The sequence below is a fragment of the Thamnophis elegans genome, chromosome 4 (genome assembly GCF_009769535.1).
Source record: "Thamnophis elegans isolate rThaEle1 chromosome 4, rThaEle1.pri, whole genome shotgun sequence".
NCBI lineage: Eukaryota > Metazoa > Chordata > Lepidosauria > Squamata > Colubridae > Thamnophis > Thamnophis elegans.
In genome coordinates this window covers 19,047,701-19,072,346 of record NC_045544.1, presented here as the reverse complement: position 1 = coordinate 19,072,346, position 24,646 = coordinate 19,047,701, and the positions used below count along the sequence as shown (strand labels likewise).

General features: G+C 38.5%; 2 protein-coding genes across 5 annotated transcripts in view; one reads left to right on the top strand and one right to left on the bottom strand.

The window, feature by feature from the left end:
* Positions 1 to 18,981, top strand: part of SNX14 (sorting nexin 14) — a 46,637-nt gene extending 27,656 nt beyond the window's left edge. For 3 of the 4 annotated variants that reach the window (XM_032215662.1, XM_032215661.1, XM_032215664.1), the window contains 12 exons: positions 1,421 to 1,622; positions 4,287 to 4,370; positions 4,485 to 4,585; positions 5,843 to 5,954; positions 6,963 to 7,003; positions 7,095 to 7,214; positions 8,510 to 8,633; positions 10,610 to 10,774; positions 11,493 to 11,588; positions 15,695 to 15,786; positions 16,858 to 16,912; positions 18,770 to 18,981. In XM_032215662.1, coding sequence (XP_032071553.1) covers positions 1,421 to 1,622; positions 4,287 to 4,370; positions 4,485 to 4,585; positions 5,843 to 5,954; positions 6,963 to 7,003; positions 7,095 to 7,214; positions 8,510 to 8,633; positions 10,610 to 10,774; positions 11,493 to 11,588; positions 15,695 to 15,786; positions 16,858 to 16,912; positions 18,770 to 18,774 — 1,197 coding nt within the window. In that variant the 3' untranslated portion in view covers positions 18,775 to 18,981. Of the gene's footprint in view, positions 1 to 1,420; positions 1,623 to 4,286; positions 4,371 to 4,484; positions 4,586 to 5,842; positions 5,955 to 6,962; positions 7,004 to 7,094; positions 7,215 to 8,509; positions 8,634 to 10,609; positions 10,775 to 11,492; positions 11,654 to 15,694; positions 15,787 to 16,857; positions 16,913 to 18,769 lie in introns of those variants that run through there. The other variant, XM_032215663.1, reaches the window with a different exon arrangement.
* NT5E (5'-nucleotidase ecto) overlaps positions 18,956 to 24,646 on the bottom strand; it is a 36,730-nt gene continuing 31,039 nt past the window's right edge. Inside the window, 3 exon segments of the mRNA XM_032215666.1 lie at positions 18,956 to 19,667; positions 21,301 to 21,501; positions 23,237 to 23,386. Of these exon segments, the coding sequence (XP_032071557.1) occupies positions 19,507 to 19,667; positions 21,301 to 21,501; positions 23,237 to 23,386 (512 nt within the window). The 3' untranslated portion in view covers positions 18,956 to 19,506.

Sequence of the window (24,646 nt, the reverse complement as noted above, 5' to 3'; positions counted from 1 at the left end):
TTTATTGCCCCCCCCCCCAAATAGCAATAGCAATAGGAGTTAGACTTATATACCGCTTCATAGGGCTTTCAGCCCTCTCTAAGCGGTTTACAGAGTCAGCATATTGCCCCCAACAATCCGGGTCCTCATTTTACCCACCTCGGAAAGATGGAAGGCTGAGTCAACCCTGAGTCGGTGAGATTTGAACTGCCGAACTAGCAGTCAGCTGAAGTAGCCTGCAGTACTGCACTCTAACCACTGCGCCACCTCGGCGCAGAGTGGATGAGGAATGGACTGTTTGCACTGGCTCTGGCAGCCAATTGCTTTTCAGGTGTTATCTCTATTGTGTGCCTGGCTATTCTCTTGTAAGCACTTCCTCTCCAATGAATGTAAATGCAAACATCAATGCCCTTCTTCAGAGGTGGGCTGCTGCTGGTTCGAGTGAACTGGTAGTTCCAACCACCAACTGGGCCTGCCCACCCGCTCTAGCGCTATCCTGTCCTATATATCTCACTCTCTGGCTGGCTTGCCCCGCCCATGCAGCCCAGCTGATTTCTGCGCCTCACCCGCTCTATTCTCTGTGGCTGCCCAAGAAGGTGTGCTGGAAGCCACGTGCAGGAAATCGACGTGTGTTTGAAGTAAAGTGAGTGGGCATGCACACGCTCACATTTTTGATTCTGCACTAGGCAAACTGGTTGTTAAATTATGTAAAGCCCACCTCTGCCCTTCTTGCTAATTATTCCAGTGTCAGAGTAAGGATCCCAAGAGCAGGAGAGGGAAACAAGCCAAAAGTATGAAACTGATTTAGTCTGGTCATTTTTAAGGTGCTATCCCAGCTTTGGAGAAAGCATTCTAAAGGGCAAAGGATAATCATAATCCCACTTAGTGACTGTTTTGCTTAATAACAGAGGTTATTGACTATATCACTATATAATAGTGATTGCTAAGCGAGGGCTACCTGTACAGCTGGAAAATATAAGTGCATGGCAGTATTGGGAGAATTCCTCCTAATCAAACATCTTTGGGTTTATGTTGCTTACGTTCAAATTCTGTTGTCACTGTTGAAAAATTGTGCATATCCTCTGTGGTAGAATCAATGAATCAATTTAGTACAAAGTTGATCACAACCTACCTTGCTTCTAATTTAAAGCAAGCTAATGATAGAGTTCATATTTTGATTTTCATCAAATTATGGCTCCATCATATTATGGTTAGTGGGGAAAACATACCCCAAATCAGTGTTTTGTTTTTTGTTTTTTTGCAAAAGGTAATTTTACATTTATTTAACAAATGCAATCTTATTTTTCATTGTTTCATTTCGTTCAAATAGTTTGTAACATTTAACGCTTAGGGAACAGGATCTCTACTATGCACATGGTACAGTAAATGTAGTCATATAGCCTAGAATGGCCTTTGATGTGGTAGTTTTTTTTTACTATAGATTGAAGAAGGCATTATGGTAATGGAAGATGATTCACCTGTGGAGGCACTTAGTATGCCTAATACACCTCGCAACCTGGCTGCTTGGAAAATTACCATTCCTTATGTTGACTTCTTTGAAGACCCATCACTTGAAAAAAGAGAAAGGAGAGAGAGAATTCCTGTGTTTTGCATTGATGTGGAAAGGAATGACAGACTGGCACGTAAGCACTATCAGTTGTATGCGCAAAGTTTTCCAATGCTCGTCATATTTATACTCAGGTTGACACACATTTTGTCTCAGATAACGTTTCCAAAATCATTGATCCCTGAAAAAGGGAAGACTGAAAACATCTGAACGAAATTTTACCACATAGAGAATGATGGCAAAATATGGCATCCGTGGTGGATTGAGTTTCTGTTGTGAACAACACCTCAGGGTGAAACTTAATGGAGGGATAACAGATTGCTTGTTAGGCCCCACTTTTAGTGATCCATGCTACGCCTGGTATGTCAGTTGCGCCCCTTTCTGGATCGGGATGCTCTGTGCACAGTCACTCATGCCCTCGTCCTTTCTCGCCTGGACTACTGTAACGCTCTCTACATGGGGCTGCCCTTGAAGAGCACCTGGAAGCTTCAACTGGTCCAGAATGTGGCTGCGCGAGTTGTCATGGGGGCACCCAGGTGCTCCCATGTTACACCCCTTTTAGGCGGCCTGCACTGGTTGCCGGTTGTCTTCCGGGTGCGATTCAAGGTACTAATTATGACCTTTAAAGCGCTCCATGGCTTAGGCCCAGGGTACCTGCGAGACCACCTACTGCCACCGGTAGCCTCCCATCGTCCAGTGCGATCCCACAGAGTTGGCCTCCTCAGGGTGCCGTCGGCCAGACAATGTCGGCTAGTGACCCCCAGCGGGAGAGCCTTCTCTGTAGGAGCACCTTCTCTCTGGAATGAGCTGCCTCCGGAGCTTCGTATAATCCCCGACCTCCGGTCCTTTCGACGCGCCCTAAAAAGTTGGCTTTTCCAGCAAGCCAGCCTGGCCTGAACAAAACAAAACAAATTATTGATTACTGTTAATTTTAATTTTAATTCTTTAAAAAAAATGTTTTAATTGGGTTTGGGATATCCTATTTAATTTCTTTTTAACTTTTGTATTATGTGTTTCTTTTAATGTTGTACGCCGCCCTGAGTCCTTGGGAGAAGGGCGGCATATAAATCGAATAAACCTAAACCTAAGGACATTTCCCAAGTCCTCTGGCATAGAGCAGAACAGTCTTCTGGTGTACACCTTCATGTATTTCCAAGTACATTACCCTTCCCTAACAAGAATGGTGTCCAGAACTTATTAGCTCATCATCTGTGAAGAGAGAAAGACATCTGTAAATAAATAAGACTTGTTAATTCTTGGTTGACAGACCACCAGGAAATCCCAGGGTTATTAACTAGACTGGGAAGTTGAAAAAAAAAAAACCTCCGGAAAAAAAAGGTGGGGGGAACCATTACTTTCTACTTTACTTTCTACTTTAAGTATGTGGATGAATTCTGAAATCCTCAGAGTCAAAATTGATAAGAAGAGTTTTTACCTTAATAATGACAATTACGATTGCTAATGAAAGCTTTTAATAAGTTTGAAAAGTGAGAGGTTTAAAATATGGTTGAAGACTTGCTTTTAGTTCTGTTAGATGTACGTTTCCATGTAAAATTCTTTTACAAGTAGTCCTCAAGTTACGAATGTAATGGAGCCTGCCCATTCCATTTGTAACCTTAGAACCCATGGGAATGAATCTCGTACCTTGAACAAAATCACTCCCTGCTTTTGCTCACGCATTTGATAATTGAATGTGGAACTTGTTAAGTCCACATGAGATATCTTGGGGAGAGGAAGGCCATGGGGAGGGGGAATAATGATGGAACAAGCCACCTACTTCAGATCACCCAAGGCCTCCACGACCCACAGATACCTCATTCCCCATCCCCCCTTGGTGTCCCCACAATTGCTCCCCCTTCCTGCCCTGCCACACCTGGGTGACTTACCTTATGAAGATCTGTCGCTTCGCCAGCCTGTTTCTTTGCTTGCTTCCTCCTTTCTCATCAGCAAACGGCTTGATGATGCCTCTGGCAATGAAAAGGAGGCCTGGAGGCTCATGTACGGCCTTCCGGGCCTCCTTTCTTGTCGGCAAAGTGCTTGAGGATTGCATCTCTTTAGGCTTTGGCAGCCCCTTTCAAAAAACTTTTGCCAGTAGGAACAGAGCTTCAGAGGGACACGCTCCTTCCAAGCACCACTGGTGCCAACAAATGCTTTTTTGCAAAGGGCTGCCAAAACCTAGAAGAACGCAATATCCCTGAAGGCTTCGGTAAGGAAATGGCAAAGGGAGGGAAGGCCTGAAGGACCGAAGTCTTCCATCCATTTGCAAACATCCAGGCCTTAATTCACAGAGAATAGAGGCCTAAAGTGTGAGATCATATGAGATCAGCAGCATGAAATCTTGTGCTACTGATCTCGCATAGCCTTGTGGTACATTAGGCCTCTGTTCTCTGCGAATGCACCGAAAGCCTGAAGCAATGAAGCACGTAATGAAAGTGTGACAGAGAGGAGATCTTCACAAAATAAGTGAGTCTCCATGGGTGGGGTGCCTGTTAAGACCCTGCTGGGGCGGGAGGTCGGGGGGCAAATAGGCGGGGCAAATGTTGCAGAGCTTCTGCAGTCGTTTGTAAGAGCGAACAACTATTGTAGTGCTGCAACATTCATAATTTCTGGACTTGTTCATAAACGTTAGCAGGTGCTTACTGTATAAATTTGAACGTTCACTATGAGAACGCTCTTAATTCAGGGATTACCGGTATTCTGGACTAATAAAAAAATGATAATTTTGTCTCTTTATTTTCAGTTGGGCATAAACCTGAGCACTGGTCGGTCTATAGAAGATATCTTGAATTTTATGTGCTTGAATCAAAGCTAACAGAATTCCATGGTATGCTTTCTGTACCACCTATTTCTGGAGATATTATTGTTTATCAGTAACATTCTTTAGCTTGTATAAGTGAAAATGAACTTCCAACATGTTTAAATTTTATTGTATGACCAGGTGCATTCCCTGATGCTCAGCTTCCCTCCAAGAGGATTATTGGACCAAAGAATTATGAATTCTTAAAATCAAAGAGAGAAGAATTTCAAGAATACCTTCAGGTAGGAGAAAATATGTTAATGGAATTATATATACTTCCTAATATACAGTTACGTTTGTCTGATGTACATGATTGATTGATTTATAAATTAGACTTCTATAGCTGTCCATCTTTCAACCAACTCTGGGCAGCTAGCAATCAAAAATTAAAAAGTATATAAAATCATTTAAAAAAACTATAAAACTCAGCCAGAGAAAGTATAAAACATTAAAAACAGCAGAAATCTGGCACTGGTCCAAAGGTGGGTTCCTACCAGTTTGCACCTATTCGGTAGAACCGGTTCATCAAATCTACCGAACCGGTTAGAAGAGGTTCCACCAGTGGACCCGGAAAGCAGGCCACACCTACAGAAGAGGTTCCAAATTTTTTTGAAACCCACCACTGGTCCTTGGATATGATTATTCTACACTATTATGCTCATATTTATAAAACTCAGTGCCTCTGTGAAAGGTAAGGATGACTACTGCGTTTGTGGTGCAATCAGAACATTGCGTGTGTTGAAGTTGTTTTAACGCAAACAAAGATGCCTTTTAAAAAACAAGTTTACATCATATTCTTATGCATGCCAGTGCTGTGTGTGAGGTAATTTAAGGTGGTTGTGACAAGTGTCGTCGGCATCTTCATATCCGGTCACATGGGTGGCAAGCCACTCCCATCCGGTCACATGGGCGGCAAGCCACTCCCACAAAGGAGGCCACACCCGCAGAGTAGGTTCGAACAATTTTTGAAACCCACCACTGCACTGGTCAGTGCTAACATGCCATCATCTAATGTTCTCCCAACACTTGGGGGGTGAAAGGGCAGGTCTTCAAAGTTTTTCAGAAGACTAGGAGGGTAGAGGCTTGCCAAACTTCAGAGGCTGCCTGGAGCACTCCTAGCTCCCATCAGATCACAATATTTGGGGGAAGCAACAAGGAGGATGCCCACCATATCTGGCCTGATAGGATAGGTGGATGTCCTTAAGGAAAGGCAGCCTTGCAGATATTCTGGCCACGTGTCGTTTAAGATTTTAAAGGGGATGAACAGCACCTTGAATTGCATTTGGAAAGAAACTGGCAGCCAGTGCAGCTCATATAACAGAGGTGTTACATAGACAAATAAAGACCTCCATTACTGTGTGCACTACTGTATTCTGAACCAAGTGGTTTTATAGACTGCTTTGCAGTAATATATCTTTTCTCAGCATAATTTACTTATTAGAGTTTAAATTGTCTTTGCTGAAGAGGTCACTAGAGTTTATCTTTTGTTTTCCTCACAGAAACTTTCACAACATCCAGAGCTAAGCAACAGCCAACTTTTGGCTGACTTCTTATCCCGTAATGGTGGAGAGACACAATTTCTTGATAAAATACTGCCTGATGTAAATTTAGGTAAGGAAAGTGCTGTTATTGAAAAAAAAATGGATTCAGAATTGAACTACAAATATAAGGGACATTAAATCAATTCAGGCTGCCACTCAGAATTAAGTATGGTTTAAGTATGGCACATTTGCATGACACAATAGTGATGCTTTCATAAAAGTATTAAGAATTTTTCGTTTAGTACTATAAATGGAAGCCAAATAAAGAGCTTTTGAAATGTCTGCACAAACATTGTTCCGGTTTTGTTTTGGAATCCTCAGATCGTTAGATAGAAGTAGAAAAAGAACCGATCATTTTTTCTTTCTTTCTTTTTTAATTTTGTTAAAAAGTTTTATTAGAAACACATAAACACACTGACAAAACCATACACAACATTTACCCATCACATTGGAACTTCGTGTTCCTTCTTATAGCAGATAACTATTGGTGTATATTTACAAACACTTTTTCCCTCTCAATACATTTCTATACAATTTTACACTTTTAATCCCGTTATTTATTTCTCTTTTACTTATCAATCTATGTTTGGATATTTGTATCAGACAGTATTTATTATTGTTCTGCTAATATACAATTTTTCCTAGACTTATTAATCCTACTTTTCTTAGACTTTTTTCACTAATTTCTACTACGTCTATAATACCAGTTATCTTTCTCAAATTTTTATTTCTTGTTTCTATCCTCCAGCCACCTGTACCATTTTTCCTCGATTGAATAATGCTCTAGAAACAGATCATTTTTATTGACCTCCAATAAATTCTGTCTGAGGTCTATGAACTTAATTTATCTGAGGAGTCTATTAACACTCTGAATCTTAGCTTCATATCTGAACACATGGTGGTGTTAAAGCACTAAGCAATGGGTAATTTTTCATTATGTTGTAAGAAGCATCTGTTTCATGAATTTAGATATGGCGTAAAGAAACAGGCAGCTGTTAGAAGTGACAAGAGAATTTAAAAAAAAATGTTGATAATGAAAAAAAATTCTATTTCTCCTTTTTCATCTTTTGGCATGTAGGTAAAATTATAAAATCTGTTCCCGGAAAATTAATGAAAGAGGTAAGATACCTTGTTTCCTTGTTATTTGTAAACACCATTTACAATTGTATGGAAACCTATCCGTTCTGATTATTTTTGACATTAATTTCAGAAAGGCCAGCACTTGGAACCATTCATTATCAATTTTATTACCTCCTGTGAGTCTCCCAAGCCTAAACCAAGTAAACCAGAAATTACTATTCTCAGTCCTACTTCAGAAAACAACAAAAAGGTATAGTATGTCCTGTACAGGAACATAGAAGAAAAATAGACTAGTAAAAACAAATCTTCTAATAGAAGTATGACAGTAGTTAATAACTCACTTTATGATTATGATTAATATATTTCTGTTTGGGTGATTATTATTTTCTTGCATATCCCTCACAGATACATATTTATCATGGAAACCAATATTTGGCACATCTGTTAAAACAATAAAGGTTCTTGGTGCGCATCAAACCTAATATTGTAGAAATGAAATACTAATTATAACCTATTCTAATCTTTATTAACACTTTTTAAAATTATGATTTTGGGCCTCCAAGGACTTGGGTGGTAGAATCGCTATGATAAAATGACATTATAGATTGGGCAGCTTTGACATTTTGGGCATTTTTACTTAAGGAATTTAAGGGGCCTACACAGAAAAAGCTTAGTTGATTTATCCCAAAAATGTTTTTTAAAAGACTTTGTTTTTTTCTTGAAGACTTTTCACTTTTATCCAAGAAGGGTATGGCTAGCTGATGAGAGCTAAATAGCTTGAAATAGAGCTATACTAGTCACCCTTTATTTATTTATCAGCACAAATACAACACATATGTAACAAAAAGGCAACAGTAAAAATATTGGGTTTCTGTCTGGATGGTCTCTTGTGACGAGCCGATGGACAGAGAATGGAAGTAGTGAACTTCCTCCCATATTTGGGCATACCGGGGGTTGTAACTCTAAATAGATACCTATCACCCCGGCTCAGCTGATAAGGAGTTGAACTCTGTGGCTTAGTGGTTAACACATCTGCCTAAGATGCAGTACATTTTAAATACATAGACATACATACATACATACATACATACATACATACATACATACATACATACATCATATAGATAGATAGATAGATAGATAGATAGATAGATGGATGGATGGATGGATGGATGGATGGATGGATGGATGGATGGATGGATAGATAGATAGATAGATAGATGATAGATAGATAGATAGATAGATAGATAGATAGATAGATAGATAGATAGATGCAGTACATCTTAAATACATGTGTGTGTGTGTGTGTGTGTGTGTGTGTGTGTGTGTGTGTGTGTATGTATTTAAAGTTACAATCCCTGGTATGCCCAAATATGGGAGGAAGTCCCATATATATAAAATTATATTTTGGCAGCTTTATTTGGGGCCACCAAAATAGCGAAAGGGAATTCCCACTGAATATACCCATAATTAATGAAAATTTGTTTGGTAACAAATTCCACAACATTCATGCTTTTCTAAAAATCTGATTTTCTCTGGCTTTAGCTTTACAACGAACTCTATAAGAACAATGCAAACCGTTCTGAGAATTTAGAAAGAAAACAGAATGAGAACTACTTCTTGAAGATGATGACGGTTGAAGGAGTTTATGATTACTTAATGTATATTGGTAAGAAATTGCTGATAGGGTTTTCTGAGAATGAAAGCAGAAGTGGAATGAGTGCAAATGATCTCATCTTGTTTTCTGCTTCTTTTGCAATACAAGATCTGGTACACTGATTCTGAAATCAATGCCACCACTGTCTGTGCATTTTCATTATTTAGATTAGAATATTAATGTAGCACAGAAAAGCTGTAGGAAATTTTTTTCATTACTGGCAAATGAAACCCAAGTATTTTGGAAGATAATGCCAAGAGAAGGCAAGCCAATATACAGAATGTTCCTGATCGCATGGGCTGTGCCGATGGAATTTAAAGCCAGGAAAAAGTAAGAGATAAGGGTTCTCACAGTCATAAATTCTTTGTTAAATTCTTAAAGTGGCAGGCTTGTATAAGCTGGAAGAAAAATCATTACAACATACTGCATAGGTAGTAATCCTATCCCGAATAAATATGCATTGACAAAAATTCTCAACATATGAATATGTTTACAATTTGAGAGAGAAGTAATATTTCAAATGTATCTTGGGAGTCACTTGATAGTGAAATGGATGGCATATATTAATTTAATGAATTTGTTTATATTTCATATTTTTTAACCACCTATTTCCCTCAAAGAGAGAGAGACTCTGGATGGTAAATAAATAAATAAAATAGTACTGTAAATATATGCCAAACACGAAATAGAAACAATTAAATAAATATTAGGTTTGTGCATGATTTGGAAAAATCTGTTAAATTATTCACTGTACAGTATAAGTCTTGATTTAGGAATACGTTATTTGTGAGTATGAATATTCTGTTATGCTAAATTAATTTTCTAATTAACTTTGTGATCTTTTGAATTGATTTTCCTCTGTTCAGACTGTGACAAAAATGTGTTTTAATAGACAATACGTTGTTTGCATTTAGCAAATGATTTAAAGATAAATACAATGAGTTTAAAATTCCAGAACATGCTTGAAGAATGTATAGTATTATACTTCTGATTCTGCATTAAAGGCAAAGAAGGACTATTTTCTATTTTATATATATGAAAAGGTTGAGTTGGAGATGAAAATCCCTTGCCTCGTGTTCATTTTCCTTGATAAAACCATAAAATACTCAGGACTGGATAGGAAGGGGTAGGACAAGGAGTAATTAAATAGAACCTTCTGATTAGCTGTCACTGAGTGATGTTTTTAAGAAATGATCAACACTGAGTGATTTTGTTTTGAAAAGTAAACTCGTGAGTTGAGCTCTAATTCTTTGTGACGGTATGGATAATTTTCTTGGCTAGAATATAGAAGTAGTTTGCCACTGCTATCTTCCAGGATGTTGTTGTTGTTTTTCTTCCAACTTCCCAGTTTATCCTTGTTGCTTCCTTGATGTCTCCCTTCTAGGGAGAACGAAACTTTCCCAGACATGCTAAAAAACTTCCCCTGCCCAGGGAAAGTCAAACATCTACTGAGACAAACCCATCCCAAAATTCTGTAAGACAAGAATATTTCTATTTTTGTAACAACCGAGTGTGAATCAGTGAGAATTACAGTATTTTAGAGACAGGAAGACTCCTTTGTTTTCAGGAATCAGGAATCAAATATCTGTCAAATCCTGTATGTTGCAAGTTAATGAAAACCAAGATCTGCAGAGCACATGGAACTCAGCTACGGCTGGGTGTGTTCAACAGTTTGTTCATTTTGTGCCTATATTGGATCAGGTCACAGTCTGGCTAATCCAACAAGGCTGTTACTAAGATACCCATGGTAGATGAACACAACAATTCTCGTGGTACTTAAAGTACTCTTGTTCTCAGTGTCAGAGCTGAAGAATTGCGCCATCTTCCCTGACTTACTGAAAAACAAGCTCTTCTTAATAGTGTGGGATTAAAAAACTCTACTCTGAAAGTATAAGTTGGGAATGTAGACTTTTAGTCAATGATGAAGCAGTTGCTTTGATGTTAAACTTCGTGTTCTATAATAATATAAAATGTATTCTATGTTACAGCTAGAGTGGTTTTCCATATTCCTGATTGGCTTCATCACATCTTGATGGGTGGAAGGATTCTTTTCAAAAATACCTTAGAAAAATATATAGACAACTACTTGCAATACAAACTAGAACAGCTCTTTCAGGAACACCGTCTGGTCTCACTGATAACACTTCTCAGAGGTTAGTAGAAAGCTGCAAATAAAGTGTTATCAAAGGTGTTGTTTAATTTTACCGTGTTACTCTGGGGCCAAGTCTCTGTTATTTACCATATTTTTTGGAGTATAAGATGCACCTTTTTCCCTCAAAAAAGAGGCTGAAAATATGGGTGTGTCTTATACACTGAATACAACATTTTTAGCCTCCTGAATACATAGCCTTTAGGAGGCTTCCAGAGTGCTCCTGGGGGCTAGGGAGGGCAAAAATGAGCAAAAACCAGACTGTTACTCTATAAGACTCCTAAAGGCTATGTATGCCCCCCCCCTTTTTTTTTTTTACAAAAAATGGGCCTGTTTTTGCGAAAAATGGCCCATTTTTTGCTCAACCTCCCCCCAGCCCCCAGGAACACTCTATAAACCTCCTAAAGGGTATGCATGCCCTTTTTTTGACACAAAATGGGCCTGTTTTTGCAAAAAATGGGCCATTTTTGCTCATTTCCCCTCCCCACCAGCCCCCAGGAGCACTCTACGAGCTTCCTAAAGGCTATGCATGCCCTTTTTTTGACAAAAACTTTTTTTTACTTGCCTCTTCAAAATCTTGGTGTGTCTTATACTCCTGTGCATCTTATACTACGAAAAATACGATAAGTGATTTAAATTGGCCAACTAATTAACCAAGTCTGCATTGGTGGTTCTACATTGTCCAAAAATGTGTTGTTGTTGTTGTTGTTGTTGTTTTTTAGATGCTGTATTTTGTGAGAATTCTCAACCTCGCTCTCTCCAAGATAAGCACAAACGGGCAAAGCAGACCTTTGAAGAAATGATGAAATACATTCCAGGTTCAGTGTTTATGTGGCATGATTTATCAAGAAGAGAGGCAGTCTAAATGACCAAAGTCCATCAGGTTGAATGGCACTTGTTAATATAAACATTCTTACTATATGTTTATCAAAGCATTCTAGCATGAAAGGAGTGTAGGATTTAGAAATAGTTCAGATGTATTACCTTGCTAAAACTCTTGAAGCCCAAATAAGCTGTATAGGTATTGGTCATTTCCTGCCCTTTTACAAGCCATTCCTCTTTATTCTAATAGTGGTAGTGACCAAAGCTGGTACTGGACATAGCATCTTCAGGAAGCAATATGCCTTTTGAGTTGAGTAGCATGGCCTATGCTATGAGATTACTGTTTTATAGTGTTTAGTGAAAGAAAATAATAGAGATTAGAAATGCCCTGATTTTAATTCATGTCACACGTTTTCAGCCACATGCAATAGCAATAGCACTTAGGTTTATATACCGCTCCATAGTGCTTTACAGCACTCTCTGAGAAGTTTATGAATGTCAGCATATTGCCCCCAATAATCTAGATCCTCATTTTACTGACCTCGGAAGGATGGAAGGCTGAGTCAACCTTGAGCTGGTGAGGATCGAACTCCTGGCTGTTGGCAGAATTAGCCTGCAATACTGCATTCTAACCACTGTGCCATCACGGCTCATGCATGCATGCAGTGCAATTTCTAGTATATATAAATTGTATGATTGTAGGTATGTGCACTGCTTTCCAATTAACCCACTGCTTGCCTTTGTAGGTTTGGTAGGCAGAAGCCTCCATATTAGATTTAGATTGGTAGGACTGTTTTTTGGCTGCAGATCTCCCAGATGGATTTGAATTATAGCTGTCAGCCAGTGTTCCCACTACTGAGGAATGGAGCAAATTTCCCAGCCTGACTCTGTATGAAGGCAAAGTTAGATGGAACCCAGAATTATGATAATCAAAAATGTTATGCTAAATGGAACCAAAAGATGACCTCTTCGTCATTAGAACTATTTCTCCTAGCTAAATGACAAGAGTTCAGGAAACCAGTTTTGTACTGAAATATCCAAAAGCATATGGGTAACTTAGAAAGAGGTTTTGGAACATGGACGTGTAAAAGGAGGCAGCAAGCAAACTAACAAAAATCCTAAAGGTTTTAAGAATTGGATGGTGGTGAGGCTGAACTTTGTTAGTAGTTTCACAAATATATTCTGAATCCCTTTCTCAAAACCAGCGTCTCATTCCCAGCTCTTTTCTGCCCTTTCAGTCTCACTTGTGATGGTATATACACCCCTGCTCGGGCTCCAAATTGTTTTTAATTAAATAACAGAAACTGTATCGGGAATCCATGATACTCAAAACATAACAGGCACCTCCCAAACTGGGTTTCAAAGGTCCTATTAAATCAGCAAAAACAACTTCCAGAGGTTCCTTTGTTTTAAAACCATTCAGCCTGTTTGCAGGAGTAACTTTGCTCTTCTCCCGATTGCAAACATTGCAGTTTAAATATTTACTGCATGGTTTTTAGTTTTATTCCTTCTGCCAACTTAAGAGTTTGTTGCAGCATCTTGAAATTAATGTGCCCCAAGCATCTATGTAGTAAATGTATACATTCGTCATGTGGTTTCACATTATCATAAACTGTGTTAGCCATCTGGCCATCCGGTATAACATATAAACCATTTGTTAATTTGGCAGTAACCCTCTTACCTTCTTTTTCAATTATACAGTTATCTCCCCTAAAGGTTACTACATAGCCAATATTAACTAGAGCCCTTACTGATAATAAATTAAATTTCAGTTTAGGTACATATAACATAGATTAACTGCTCATTTAGGAATAAACAACATGCGTTACCTTCACCAGACGCCCTCACCTTCCATCCATTTGCCAAAATGTTTGAATGTTTGAATGTTTATTATAATTTATAGGCCGCCCTTTTCCCTGAGGGGACTCAGGGCGGCTTACAAAACACGGGAAAGGGGGTACAAAGACAAAAGACATAAGACAATACATAATATTAAAAATAGAGCACAACATTCATTCATCATTCGGGAGGGGACAAACTAAGATTTTTCATCCCCAGGCCTGACGGGCTAGTCAGTTCTTGAGGGCTGTGCGGAAGGCCTGGGCGGTGGTGAGGGTGCGAATCTCCACGGGGAGATTGTTCCATAGCGTCGGAGCTGCAACTGAGAAGGCTCTCCTCCTCCTCCAAATACATGTTCCTTGCTCGTGATCATTTTTACAAATCTTTTTCTATCTCTAGCAATGCACTGTGATGCTCCACTATCAACAACCCACAAATCATGGTTTAATGGTACATTGCTAGACATAGCCAAAATAGACATAGCTAAGCTGACATTAGCATTTTTTCTAGCTCTTCCGGCATTCTGTTGTTTTGCCTTTTTACAGAACCCAGCTACATGTCCCTTAGCCCCACAAGAAAAACATTTCCAAACAGTATAGGCATTAGAAGGTGACTCCTCATGTTGTGGTGGTTTCTCTTTAAATTTAATTTAATTACAAATTAACACATAACTTTGGGGGGAATTAGTTGGACAGCAGAGAAGTCTTGGTACATAGAACCGTTCGTTGTGGACAATTTCTTCTAATGTAATCACTAAGAAAGTGCCCAAGCAGCTAGGCTAAAATGCCTATGGAGCTACAAAGGGCATTTTTCTCATTTGAGGTTTCTGCAGTTGGGAGCTGCTTCAAAAATGAAATTCCTATTTCCCCAATCTAATTTCTTTACATGTTGGAAAATTCAAGGTATTTAGATGATTGGTAAGAACTGTGCTTGAAAGCAAATTGGAAGCCAGTGGAGCAGATTAGATATGTAATCTACGCGCTGCAACTTAGTTTTTGGCTCTTATGGCCTTGCTGGAGAACATGTCCTCAGATAAGGAAGGTGGAAATCCAGCACATTCCCAAGATTCCTTATTCACAGGAGAAAGGGAAAGGCAGAGGAAGAATGGGAGGGAATGTAAGAGTAGGAAAGCGGGGAGGAATGGGAAGAAGAGGGGAAGGGTAAAGGGGAGGAAGGGGAAGGAGAGAAGGGAAAGGAGAGGAGGAAGGAAGGAAGGAAGGAGAGAAGAAAGAGAAGAAAGGGGGTAGGAAGGAGGGAGGGAAGGAAGGAGAGAAGGAGAGAAGAAAGGAGGGAAGGAAGGAGAGGAGAGAAGGAAGGAGGGAATGTAGGAGAGAAGGGGGAAGGAAGGAGGAAAGGAAGGGGGAAAGGAAGGAGAGAAGAAAGGAGGGAAGGAAGGAGGGAAGGAGAGAAGGAGAAGAAAGGAGGGAGGAAAGGGGGAAGGAAGGAGAGTAGGAGAGAAGAAATGGAAGGAAAGAGGGAGGGAGGGAAGAAGAAGTAGGACCGTTGTAAGATAAGATGGATCTATGGGATGGTAAGAAAGCAATTTTCAAGTATATTGTCAACTGTAGGGAAAAATGTTATAAATATATATTATTAATAACAGTTATGAGATCATATAATTGTGAATGTATATAGGAAATTGATAAAATAAAAAATTGTTAAAAATTTTTTTTAAAAAAGATTCCTCATTCACACTCACTGATGTCTCCTCAGACATTCAATTTTTAGTCCAAGGTAGAGGCACTTAATGAAGACTCAGGAGCAAAGAGCTGAACTTCAAAGATCTGAGAGGTTAGCTAAAAGGAATGGAAGTGCAAGCAGGGAGCAGTTTCTGCATCCCCTGTGTGATGTGTCCACCAGCTGGAAACTGAACGTGGCTTATTTATTGCAACCCTTCCCGCTTAAAAGCACCGAGAATAAATGTTCAAAGCTCAAATTGACCTGCATGTATGATCTGCAGCCCCATGTAGAGTGCATTATAAAAATCCAATCTTGAAGTAACCAAGGCATGAGTGACCCAGTCAAAGGAGAAAGTATAGTTGGTTATTGCAGGTAATCTATGGTAAGAAATATACTGGCTGCCCATTGTATATTTAAAGTGTCCCGCTAAAATGTTTTACAGAAATCAGCTGTTCAGTTGCCACCAAGAGTTATCCTTTTGTAGAATAGATGTTTGAGCTGACAAAGCATTCAGAGCCGGGCTTGAAGTTTGAATTCCTTTTGTTTGACTTGACTTACTTACATTTTGATGTTTTTTTTCCAGATCTGATAGGTAAATGTATTGGGGAAGATGCAAAATATGAAGGCATAAGACTTCTATTTGATGGATTGCAACAGCCAGTACTTAACAAACAGGTGGGTTTTATTGAACACACTAAGCACCTATTGTATTTAAGAGTAGAATGTTTATCAGTTTTAATTTACAGTTTTGAAATGCTGTGCATCATTACAAGTGCATGCACAGCTGTCTTACATTAATAGCTGGTATGCAAAAACAACATGTAAAGAAATAATTTTCAAAGTTTTAGGAATGTATTTCCAAATACTGTTTCCGTAAGACAGCTGTATGACTGAGAGAGCAGCACAAGCATAGCATTATTGTTTTTCTGCAGTTAAAAGCAGGAACATTGGTCAAAAAATGAAGCACTCCAGAATAGCAAATGACATTAATGGGCTAAGTTAGTTTAAACTAGGACAAAACTCTTGGCATTTCCAGATTCAAGAGATTGGATGTGGCCAACAAAATGCTGTTTGTGTTAGTCATAGCCAATCTGTTTTACAATTGTATCTGTAAATGAAGATAATCTTTGTATCAGAGTGAAAGGGGGGTGATTTATGAAATGGAAAGCTTGGGGATATGAGGAGGAATAAATTGAAGAATCTAAGCAGTATAATTTGCTGAGAAAAGATGGAAAAGGAAGAAAAGGGTGCAGAAGAAAAAGCAAAAAAAAAAGAGGTCAGGAATGGAGAACTTTAGAGATGAATGGATAGATGGATGGCCAAACGTACCCAGGAAAGAACTGGTAACTGTTAGAGATTCAGGGCAGAAAATAAGAAATACTTAGAAGGCAAGAGTGGACATAAAGCAGGATGGACACAAAATATGGATGATAGGCACCAGTGGTTACTAGTTCTTAACTTCACGCTGCTGTCATTGGGGCTCTGACGCATTTCCTTTTGTGGGTACGTAGACTTAGGTTATTTTGAAAATTCTTAAAGATGGTTTGTAATTTACTAGTTAAAAGCTTACTGCGTTTTTAAAAAAGAAATACTGAAATTTGAGAATAGTTTCAGCTAATTTTTGAAAATTCTGATCATCTAATAAATGGTAATTCTTTGATTTGTTAAATTTATGCAGACCTTTCCATTTTAAGGTTATATTTTAAAAGTTCAAAATTGCAACTTTTCTTTGCATTTTATTTTTAGTTAACATATGTCTTACTGGATATCGGGATTCAAGAGCTATTTCCAGAGTTGAATGGTATGTCGTAACACAAACAGTTCTAATATATCTGATCGATGTTGTAAAATACTAAAGTAGGCAAAATACTCTTTGAACGGAAGAATTCCTTCCTCTAATTATTAGGGGATTTTTCCTCAGAAAAGAACTAAAGGAATTAAAGCATTGTAGAAAAGATGAATTGGAGGGATTTTACTGTCTAGTTCAACCTCATTGCAGGAATCCATTAAACCATCCATGACAGGTGACATTCCGCACCACTTTGAAAAACCTCTAGTAAGGGAGAGTCCGCCACTTGTACTGGGAAGATTGTTTCATTGTTTAATGAGTCTTGGTGTCAAGAAAGCCCTCCAACCTGAATTGGGTTAATTAGACTGGACTTTTCAACCGTACTCTCCCCACCTTCATTGTAATATGAATGTATTTATTCAGCAATTATTAAATCAATGTTCATCCTAGAGCAGTGGTTCTCACCCTGTGGGTCGGGACCTCTTTGGGGGTCTAACAGCCCTTTCACAGGGGTCGCCTAAGACCATCGGAAAACACATATTTTCAAAAAAATACGGAAAACATAAAATAATTTTATGGTTGGGGGTCACAACAACATGAGGAACTGTATTAAAGGGTCGCGGCATTTGGAAGGTTGAGATCCACTGTTCTAGAGGCACCTTTGAGGTTTTATTATAATAAAATTTAATAATTATTAAAGTAAAATATAATTGCTTTAATGTGTCTCTGTAGTAGTGACTGTTGCAGCACTTAATTGTCAATTGTCAGCAATGACAATTGTTTCCTTTTGAGACAATGCAAAAAGAATAATTTTCTTTGTTACTGGTATTTGAATTGTTTTGTTCGTCATCAATTTATTTCTGCACCCCACGTTTTGTTATTTAGATTTAGATTTTATTCAGTTTGTATGCCGCCCTATTCCCGAGAGACTCAGGGCGGCTAACAATCAGAAAGGGAAGGGGGTACAAAATAAAAATAAAAAGACAAACAGTTTAAAAACACACAACAGTCATAACCTCGGCTGGGGCTGAAAGATTTAACTGCCCCAGGCCTGCCAGAACAGGCAACTTAGGTTAGAAGCTTCATTGGGAAAACACTCCAATATATTTGTTTTTTAAAAACAAATAGTATTTGTTGTTTCTCTATTTTTCCATTGTATTTTACTCAAGAGGTAAAAACACATTCTTTGTTTGTTGTAGGCACATACAACTAATTGATATAAAACAAACAGGAATGTTTTAATTAAAGGAATAAGTGTTCAGTATTGCAGAAAATATTATCAGAGCCACAATCTTTCTGAGTTTCAACACTGGAATTAATAAAAACAGCAGGCAAGTTTGTACAGGATCCTAGTCACAACGAGGGGCAGCTTTTGTGAAGAATCTTAGTTAGGTGGTGGCCCTTAATTCATCAATGCATAAAGGAAGATCAGCCATTTTTATTAGGCTATTGTGAAAGGATTTCTTAGAATACCACTGGAAGTTGTAGAGAACTTAGATAATATTTAATGTTACGACTTTACAGTAGTACCCTGGTTCTCATTGTTAATTGGTACCAGATGGCATGATGAGTACCAAAAATGATGAGTACGAAATAGATGTTTTCCCATAAGCAATAATGTAGTGAGTCACAAGGCAGCAACACCTAAAAGTTCTAGCTTGTGCATTGAGTAGCAAATACACAATGAGTAACGAGACAACATTTTCATGTCAAAACACATTTGAGTACTAAATTTGATGAATTTCAAAGCAGTTGAGTACCAAGGTACCACTGTATTAGTATTACTTATATTTATTGTACTAAATAGTGGTGGTCTTTTCATTAGCTGACATAATTTCTCTCCCCTCTCTCTCCCATTATTTTTCACAGGTTGAAAAGAATAACTCCTTTATCTTATCAAGATCACATACACATCGAGATACTGAATTAACTCCGTTTCATAGATGACTGCTGTGTGCTAATTTAATGACTAGGTTATTTGTTTAGTCTTGTATATTTGTTTGTACATATAATTAACCTTTATTTCAGAAAACAAAAACTTTTACTCAAAAAAGATTGATTAAAGCCTATTGTTTATTGAATCTCAGGAAAATCCCATTATTTGTTCTTCTGAATAATTTTCGCTGAGGAAAAAATGCAGAACATGACTTTGAAAGATTATTCAGACTTCATTCATGATGACTTTTGCATTAACTGAAGATCATGTACAGAACCAAAAATGAAAGAATGCTCTTTTTATTAAACAGATTTTACAGAAATTGTTGCATAACACCATTTACTGTCACTGGCCACTTTTCATGTGTAACCTGGTTGGAATTCTCCAACCATGCTTTGTGCTGATATTCAGATACAAATGAAAATCTGCGATTTATATTTCTGCCATTTGTGAATGTTCCCCAGATGATAATCATTTGCCTTTTTGGATCATTTAAATTGCTTTTTTAAAAAATTGACAATGTTACATATATACACATTATATACATAAACCATATGCAAACTGTATGTAGTAAACCTCAAAGGATTCCAGCCACTCCAAGAATTTACATGCTGGCTTCCAAGAGTGCATGAACTAAGTGTGGACCAAAGAGTCTGAAATAAGTTTGAAATTAAAGAATGAAATATAAAAGTGAAATGCATAATCCCCAGGTCAAAATAAGATGTGCTTGGAATAAAGTCCCAGCCGAAAACATCACACGACCTTCCACTGCTGGAAAAACCTTTCCCATTCTTTTGATGTAGTCTTCGACAATGGAAATATCAAGGTTACCTGTTTTAAAATTATTGAAATAACTTAATTATTTCACGTTATGAACTATCTATAAATGATCTTGTGTTAAATAGATATCAAACAACGTAACATGTTCTGGACACAGCCACTGTTAAATTCCTTGTCTTAGTACAATGCAGTAATCTTACATCTCCTTGCCTGATAGTATATTCCTAGGAAAGTCTCCAAGCCTAGGATACTGATTACATTATTCTTATAGAGGTCACATTGTGTAAATGGCGTAATTTCATCTTTGAAAAGTAATCACAGTTGTACTTTGCCCAAGGAATCCGCAGCCAATGTATCCCTCCCATGCAGCCTTCATTTTTATATCACCCCAGAGCCCAGTTTTTAGTAGATTAGATTGAGAATAGTGTTCACTCAGTGTTCTGGTGTGAAATTAATGGCTGAGTAAGCATTTGAACTGGAAAACACTCGAAGTTTGTTTATCAAATTTATATAGCATCCCATCTCATTCAATAGCAATAGCAATAGTTAGACTTATATACCGCTTCATAGGGCTTTCAGCCCTCTCTAAGCGGTTTACAGAGTCAGCATATTGCCCCCACAGTCTGGGTCCTCATTTTACCCACCTCGGAAGGATGGAAGGCTGAGTCAACCTTGAGCCTGGTGGGATTTGAACAGCCGAACTGCTGAACTGCAGTCAGCTGAAGTAGCCTGCAGTGCTGCATTTAACCACTGCACCACTTCGGCTCTTCAAGGCAACTTTGCTAGTGTTGTGTTTCTTGAAAAGCTGCCCCTGTCCTTTCTGTTGGTCTTATGCATATGAAGATTTCTCTGTCTTTCTATTCCTAGATTTTATAAACTGCATTTGCAGCGTCTGGAGCTTAAAGTGGTTTCTTGCTGGTAGCGTACAATAAGGAAGCAGCACCAACCATTCTACCAGATATAAAAGAGCAGTAAAAATCTTTTCTTTAGAGAGAAACTTGAGATCCCAACTGCATTTTTGATACACAAGTAGATTTTCCTAGCTGGTTTATAAATAAACCCATGTTAATACCTTGAAAACCTGCGTTAATACCTTGAACACAAATGCTACTTGATATTCTATTTGAAAGTAAAAAGAGACGAACATTATAGAAATAGCACTTTAGACTTTTATAGGTCTTCATAGTGCTTTACAACCCTCTCTAAGCAGTTTACAGAGTCAGCATATTGCCCCCAACAATCTGGGTCCTCCTATTACTGACCTCGGAAGGATAGAAGGCTGAATCAACCTTGGATCAGGATCGAACTACTGTCAGTCGGCAGAGTTAGCCTGCAATACTGCACTCTAATCACTTTACTACCACAGCTCCTGTAAAGCAAGATTTGAGATAAAAATCCAAGTGTCATCTTTGATCAAGTTTTGTATTTTTATCTCAAATCTTGCTTTACTGAAAAATGGTGAAGTCACTTGCACTTCTACTTTCCCTGATTTGCATAATGGCCCAAATCAAATTGAATTTTGTTGCAGTTTGAAAAAGGCAACGTAGAAATTTTGGGATGGTAGCAATGCTGTCCTCAGTTACATCATACAGATTCATTTCAGGGATATGAAATCCAGTACTTCCATAATTAGTCATTCTAATTACATTGCCATCTGCTAATCACCAGAAAGGCTAATACTTACCACTGCTGTGGTTACTTGAGTCTCCCTTTAGCATGTAATATCCATCACCGCCATTGGCAAGGAAAGAAGGTAAAAGCAGTTTGTAGGTCTTTTCCATCTCGAGTGGCACGTAAGTTGGTACTCTGCACTCTGTGCAAAGAACATTTAAGCTGATCACCCTGCTCCCTGACTTTTGGGAGAGATCATACACCACTTTTATGCCTGTTAAGAAACACAAGTCACAAGTGTTTTAGACCATCTATTGCAAATCTCTTATTTGTATCTCTAAAACGATTAATAAACAGTTGTGCTATTCATGGCTTTTGGGGAGTAGACAAATGGTAAAACCAGATTCACGGGTGCTTACAAAACACTTCTGAAAGGGAGAAATTATTCTTCATTCATTCTAAGGTAGCACTTTGTATCCATTCCAAATTGGCATAGAACAGGGCTGTCAAACTCGCGGCCCGTGGGCTGGATGCATCACTCGCTGGCCACACCCATGCCAGGTTTAGCAAAGGGGGGGAAAGTCCAGATACGTCACACTGTGACACCTCGACTTTGACACCCCTGGTATAGAAGATGAAGGAAATGGTGCTGATTGCAGGAAATTCCCCTCTGACAATATTCTCTGCCTCCAGCAAGAATCTCTATTGGAAATTTGATACTTCTGAAAACAACTTCATGTCCATCCTTCTCTGTCCGCCACCACCTAAGCCATGCTAGGAGTGCCTACAATCTAATATACATGTACTGTACATTTCTAGCTTTACTGCTTATGGGAATTGGGGCAAGGAAATAAATATATTTCTGTGGGATTACAAAACGGAAACGTGCCCTACCAAAGTAGGAAAATAATAGACAACATAAATATTTGGCATAATTTTCAATATTTTAAAAAACTAGGAGTGTCTTAATTCCTATTTATAATAATTTACCACAAATCAGTGCAGGGGTAATAGTTACAATTGCCTTTTTGCCATGAATCGCTATCCTTAATGGACCTTCTTTAAGTAAATAAAGGTGTGAATGAGTAAGTGTTTCTCATCTGGTCACCTCCGATTCAAAAAGAGTTTAATGCTAAGAACTGACCCACCATTCACAATCATCTTTCTCTTCAACCCAGCATATAAATACTGAAGCATTTTATTTATTGTGTGGCTGCAGCAACACTGTTTTTGTAGCACAGGGTAGGTCCAGGAAAAAGATATTAGGACAGGAGTTTACAGAAGACCTCAACTGTCTGCCCTGCATTATCATCTCTACTACCAAGACTAGATGAATGTCTGTGCTGAATTATACTGGACCTGCCCTGGGATCTGGACTTTACATTATTTCATCCCCATGAAAACCCCAACCAAAGATTGAGATGTTTGGCATCATTTATTTGAAGTTTGAGTGCCTTTCCCCTCTCTTCTCTCTCCCTCACAGTTTGGCAACAACATAAGGAAAGGTGAGTAATGGGGCCTCACGTACAGTGGTGAAATTCAAGGGTTTTTTTTACTACCAGTCCTGTGGACGTGACTTGGTGGGAGTGGCAGGAGAAGGATATTGCAAAATCTCCATTCCTTCCCCACTCCAGGGGAAGGATATTGCAAAATCTCCATTCCCACCCCACTCTGGGGCCAGCCAGAGGTGGCATTTGCCGGTTCTCCGAACTACTCAAAGTTTCCACTACCAGCTCTCCAGAACCTGTCAGAACCTGTCGAATTTCACCCTTGTTCCAGTATATTGTGTTTGTTTACATCCAATGCTATTCAAGCTGGAAGTCTGAGTCAGATTCTTATTTCCTGTTACCTGGCTCTTTAGTAACGCATACACCTCTGGAATGGTGCCCATCCTGGAGATTAAATCATTCTCCCTGGGGGAAGGGTTTTGAGCAGGAAACAATGAACTGTTAATGCTCAATGAAAAAGGTTTTAGTACTTTGTGCTGGCAACGGATGGAAATAGCTAACCTGAGACCTGTAGCAATTCACCCGTACTTTGCCCATGTCGGTGAACACTGTGTTCAAATGCTTGTCTTAGAGCAGAACCTTTGATCTCCAGCAAGTCGAAAGTTCCTCCAAATGGCAATACTGCTATCAGTTCCTCCAAGGTAATAATGCCTGATTAGAACATAACACAATTATTCAGTGGTAAGTCACATTATGCACAATTCTGTTCCTTTTTAAGGCATTGCAGTATTGGTTAGCTAGAAGAGAGCTGAGTTCAAATCTTATTCCACAGTGAGACTGCCTGTCAGACCTTTGCCTAGTCCTTATCTTTTAACGGTGTTGTAGGAACCACCTTGGGAGACAGGAGCAAGATCCAAGGATTAGAAAAACCATCATGCATAAGGTATCTCAGAAGAAAAAGGGACATGGGGGAGCATCTCAGAAGGGATCTTTCCTAGTTTACTGGGAAGTAAAAGGAAAGGAGGAAAGAAATGTTTTCATATTTGAATGGTTCTGTTAATGCAACATTACAACAAAGATATTGCAATTGTGCTTCTTGTCTAGGTGACCTCAAAGGGCTAATCTTCCATTCCAGTTTGCATCTTAGATTTGCATCTAGTTTGCAAAAAGTGGCAGGCCACCATTCATTCATATGAAGGATAGGAATGTTAATTTCATTTGATACTTCTGAAAACAACTTCATGTCCATCCTTCTCTGTCTGTCACCACCGTTTTTTCTTTTCTTTTAAGCCATGCTAGGAGTGCCTACAATCTAATATACATGTACTGTACATTTCTAGCTTTACTGCTTATGGGAATTGCGGCTAGGAAATAAATATATTTCTGTGGGATTACAAAATGGAAACGTGACCTACCAAAATAGGAAAATAATAGACAACATAATTTTTTGGCATAATTTTCAATATTTTAAAAAACTAGGAGTGTCTTAATTCCTATTTATAATAATTTACCACAAATCAGTGCAGGGGTAATAGTTACAATTGCCTTTTTGCCATGAATCGCTATGGTTAATGGACCTTCTTTAAGTAAATAAAGGTGTAAATGAATAAGTGTTTCTCATCTGGTCACCTTCGATTCAAAAAGAGTTTAATGCTAAGAACTGACCCGCCATTCACAATCATCTTTCTCTTCATCCCAGCATATAAATACTGAAGCATTTTGTTTATTGTGTGGCTGCAGCAACACTGTTTTTGTAGCACAGGGTAGGTCCAGGAAAAAGATATTAGGACAGGAGTTTACAGAAGACCTCAACTGTCTGCCCTGCATTGATTATCATCTCTACTACCAAGGCTAGATGAATGTCTGTGCTGAATTATACTGGACCTGCCCTGGGATCTGGACTTTAGTTTATTTCATCCCCATGAAAACCCCAACCAAATATTGAGATGTTTGTTAATTTAATTTGTTAAA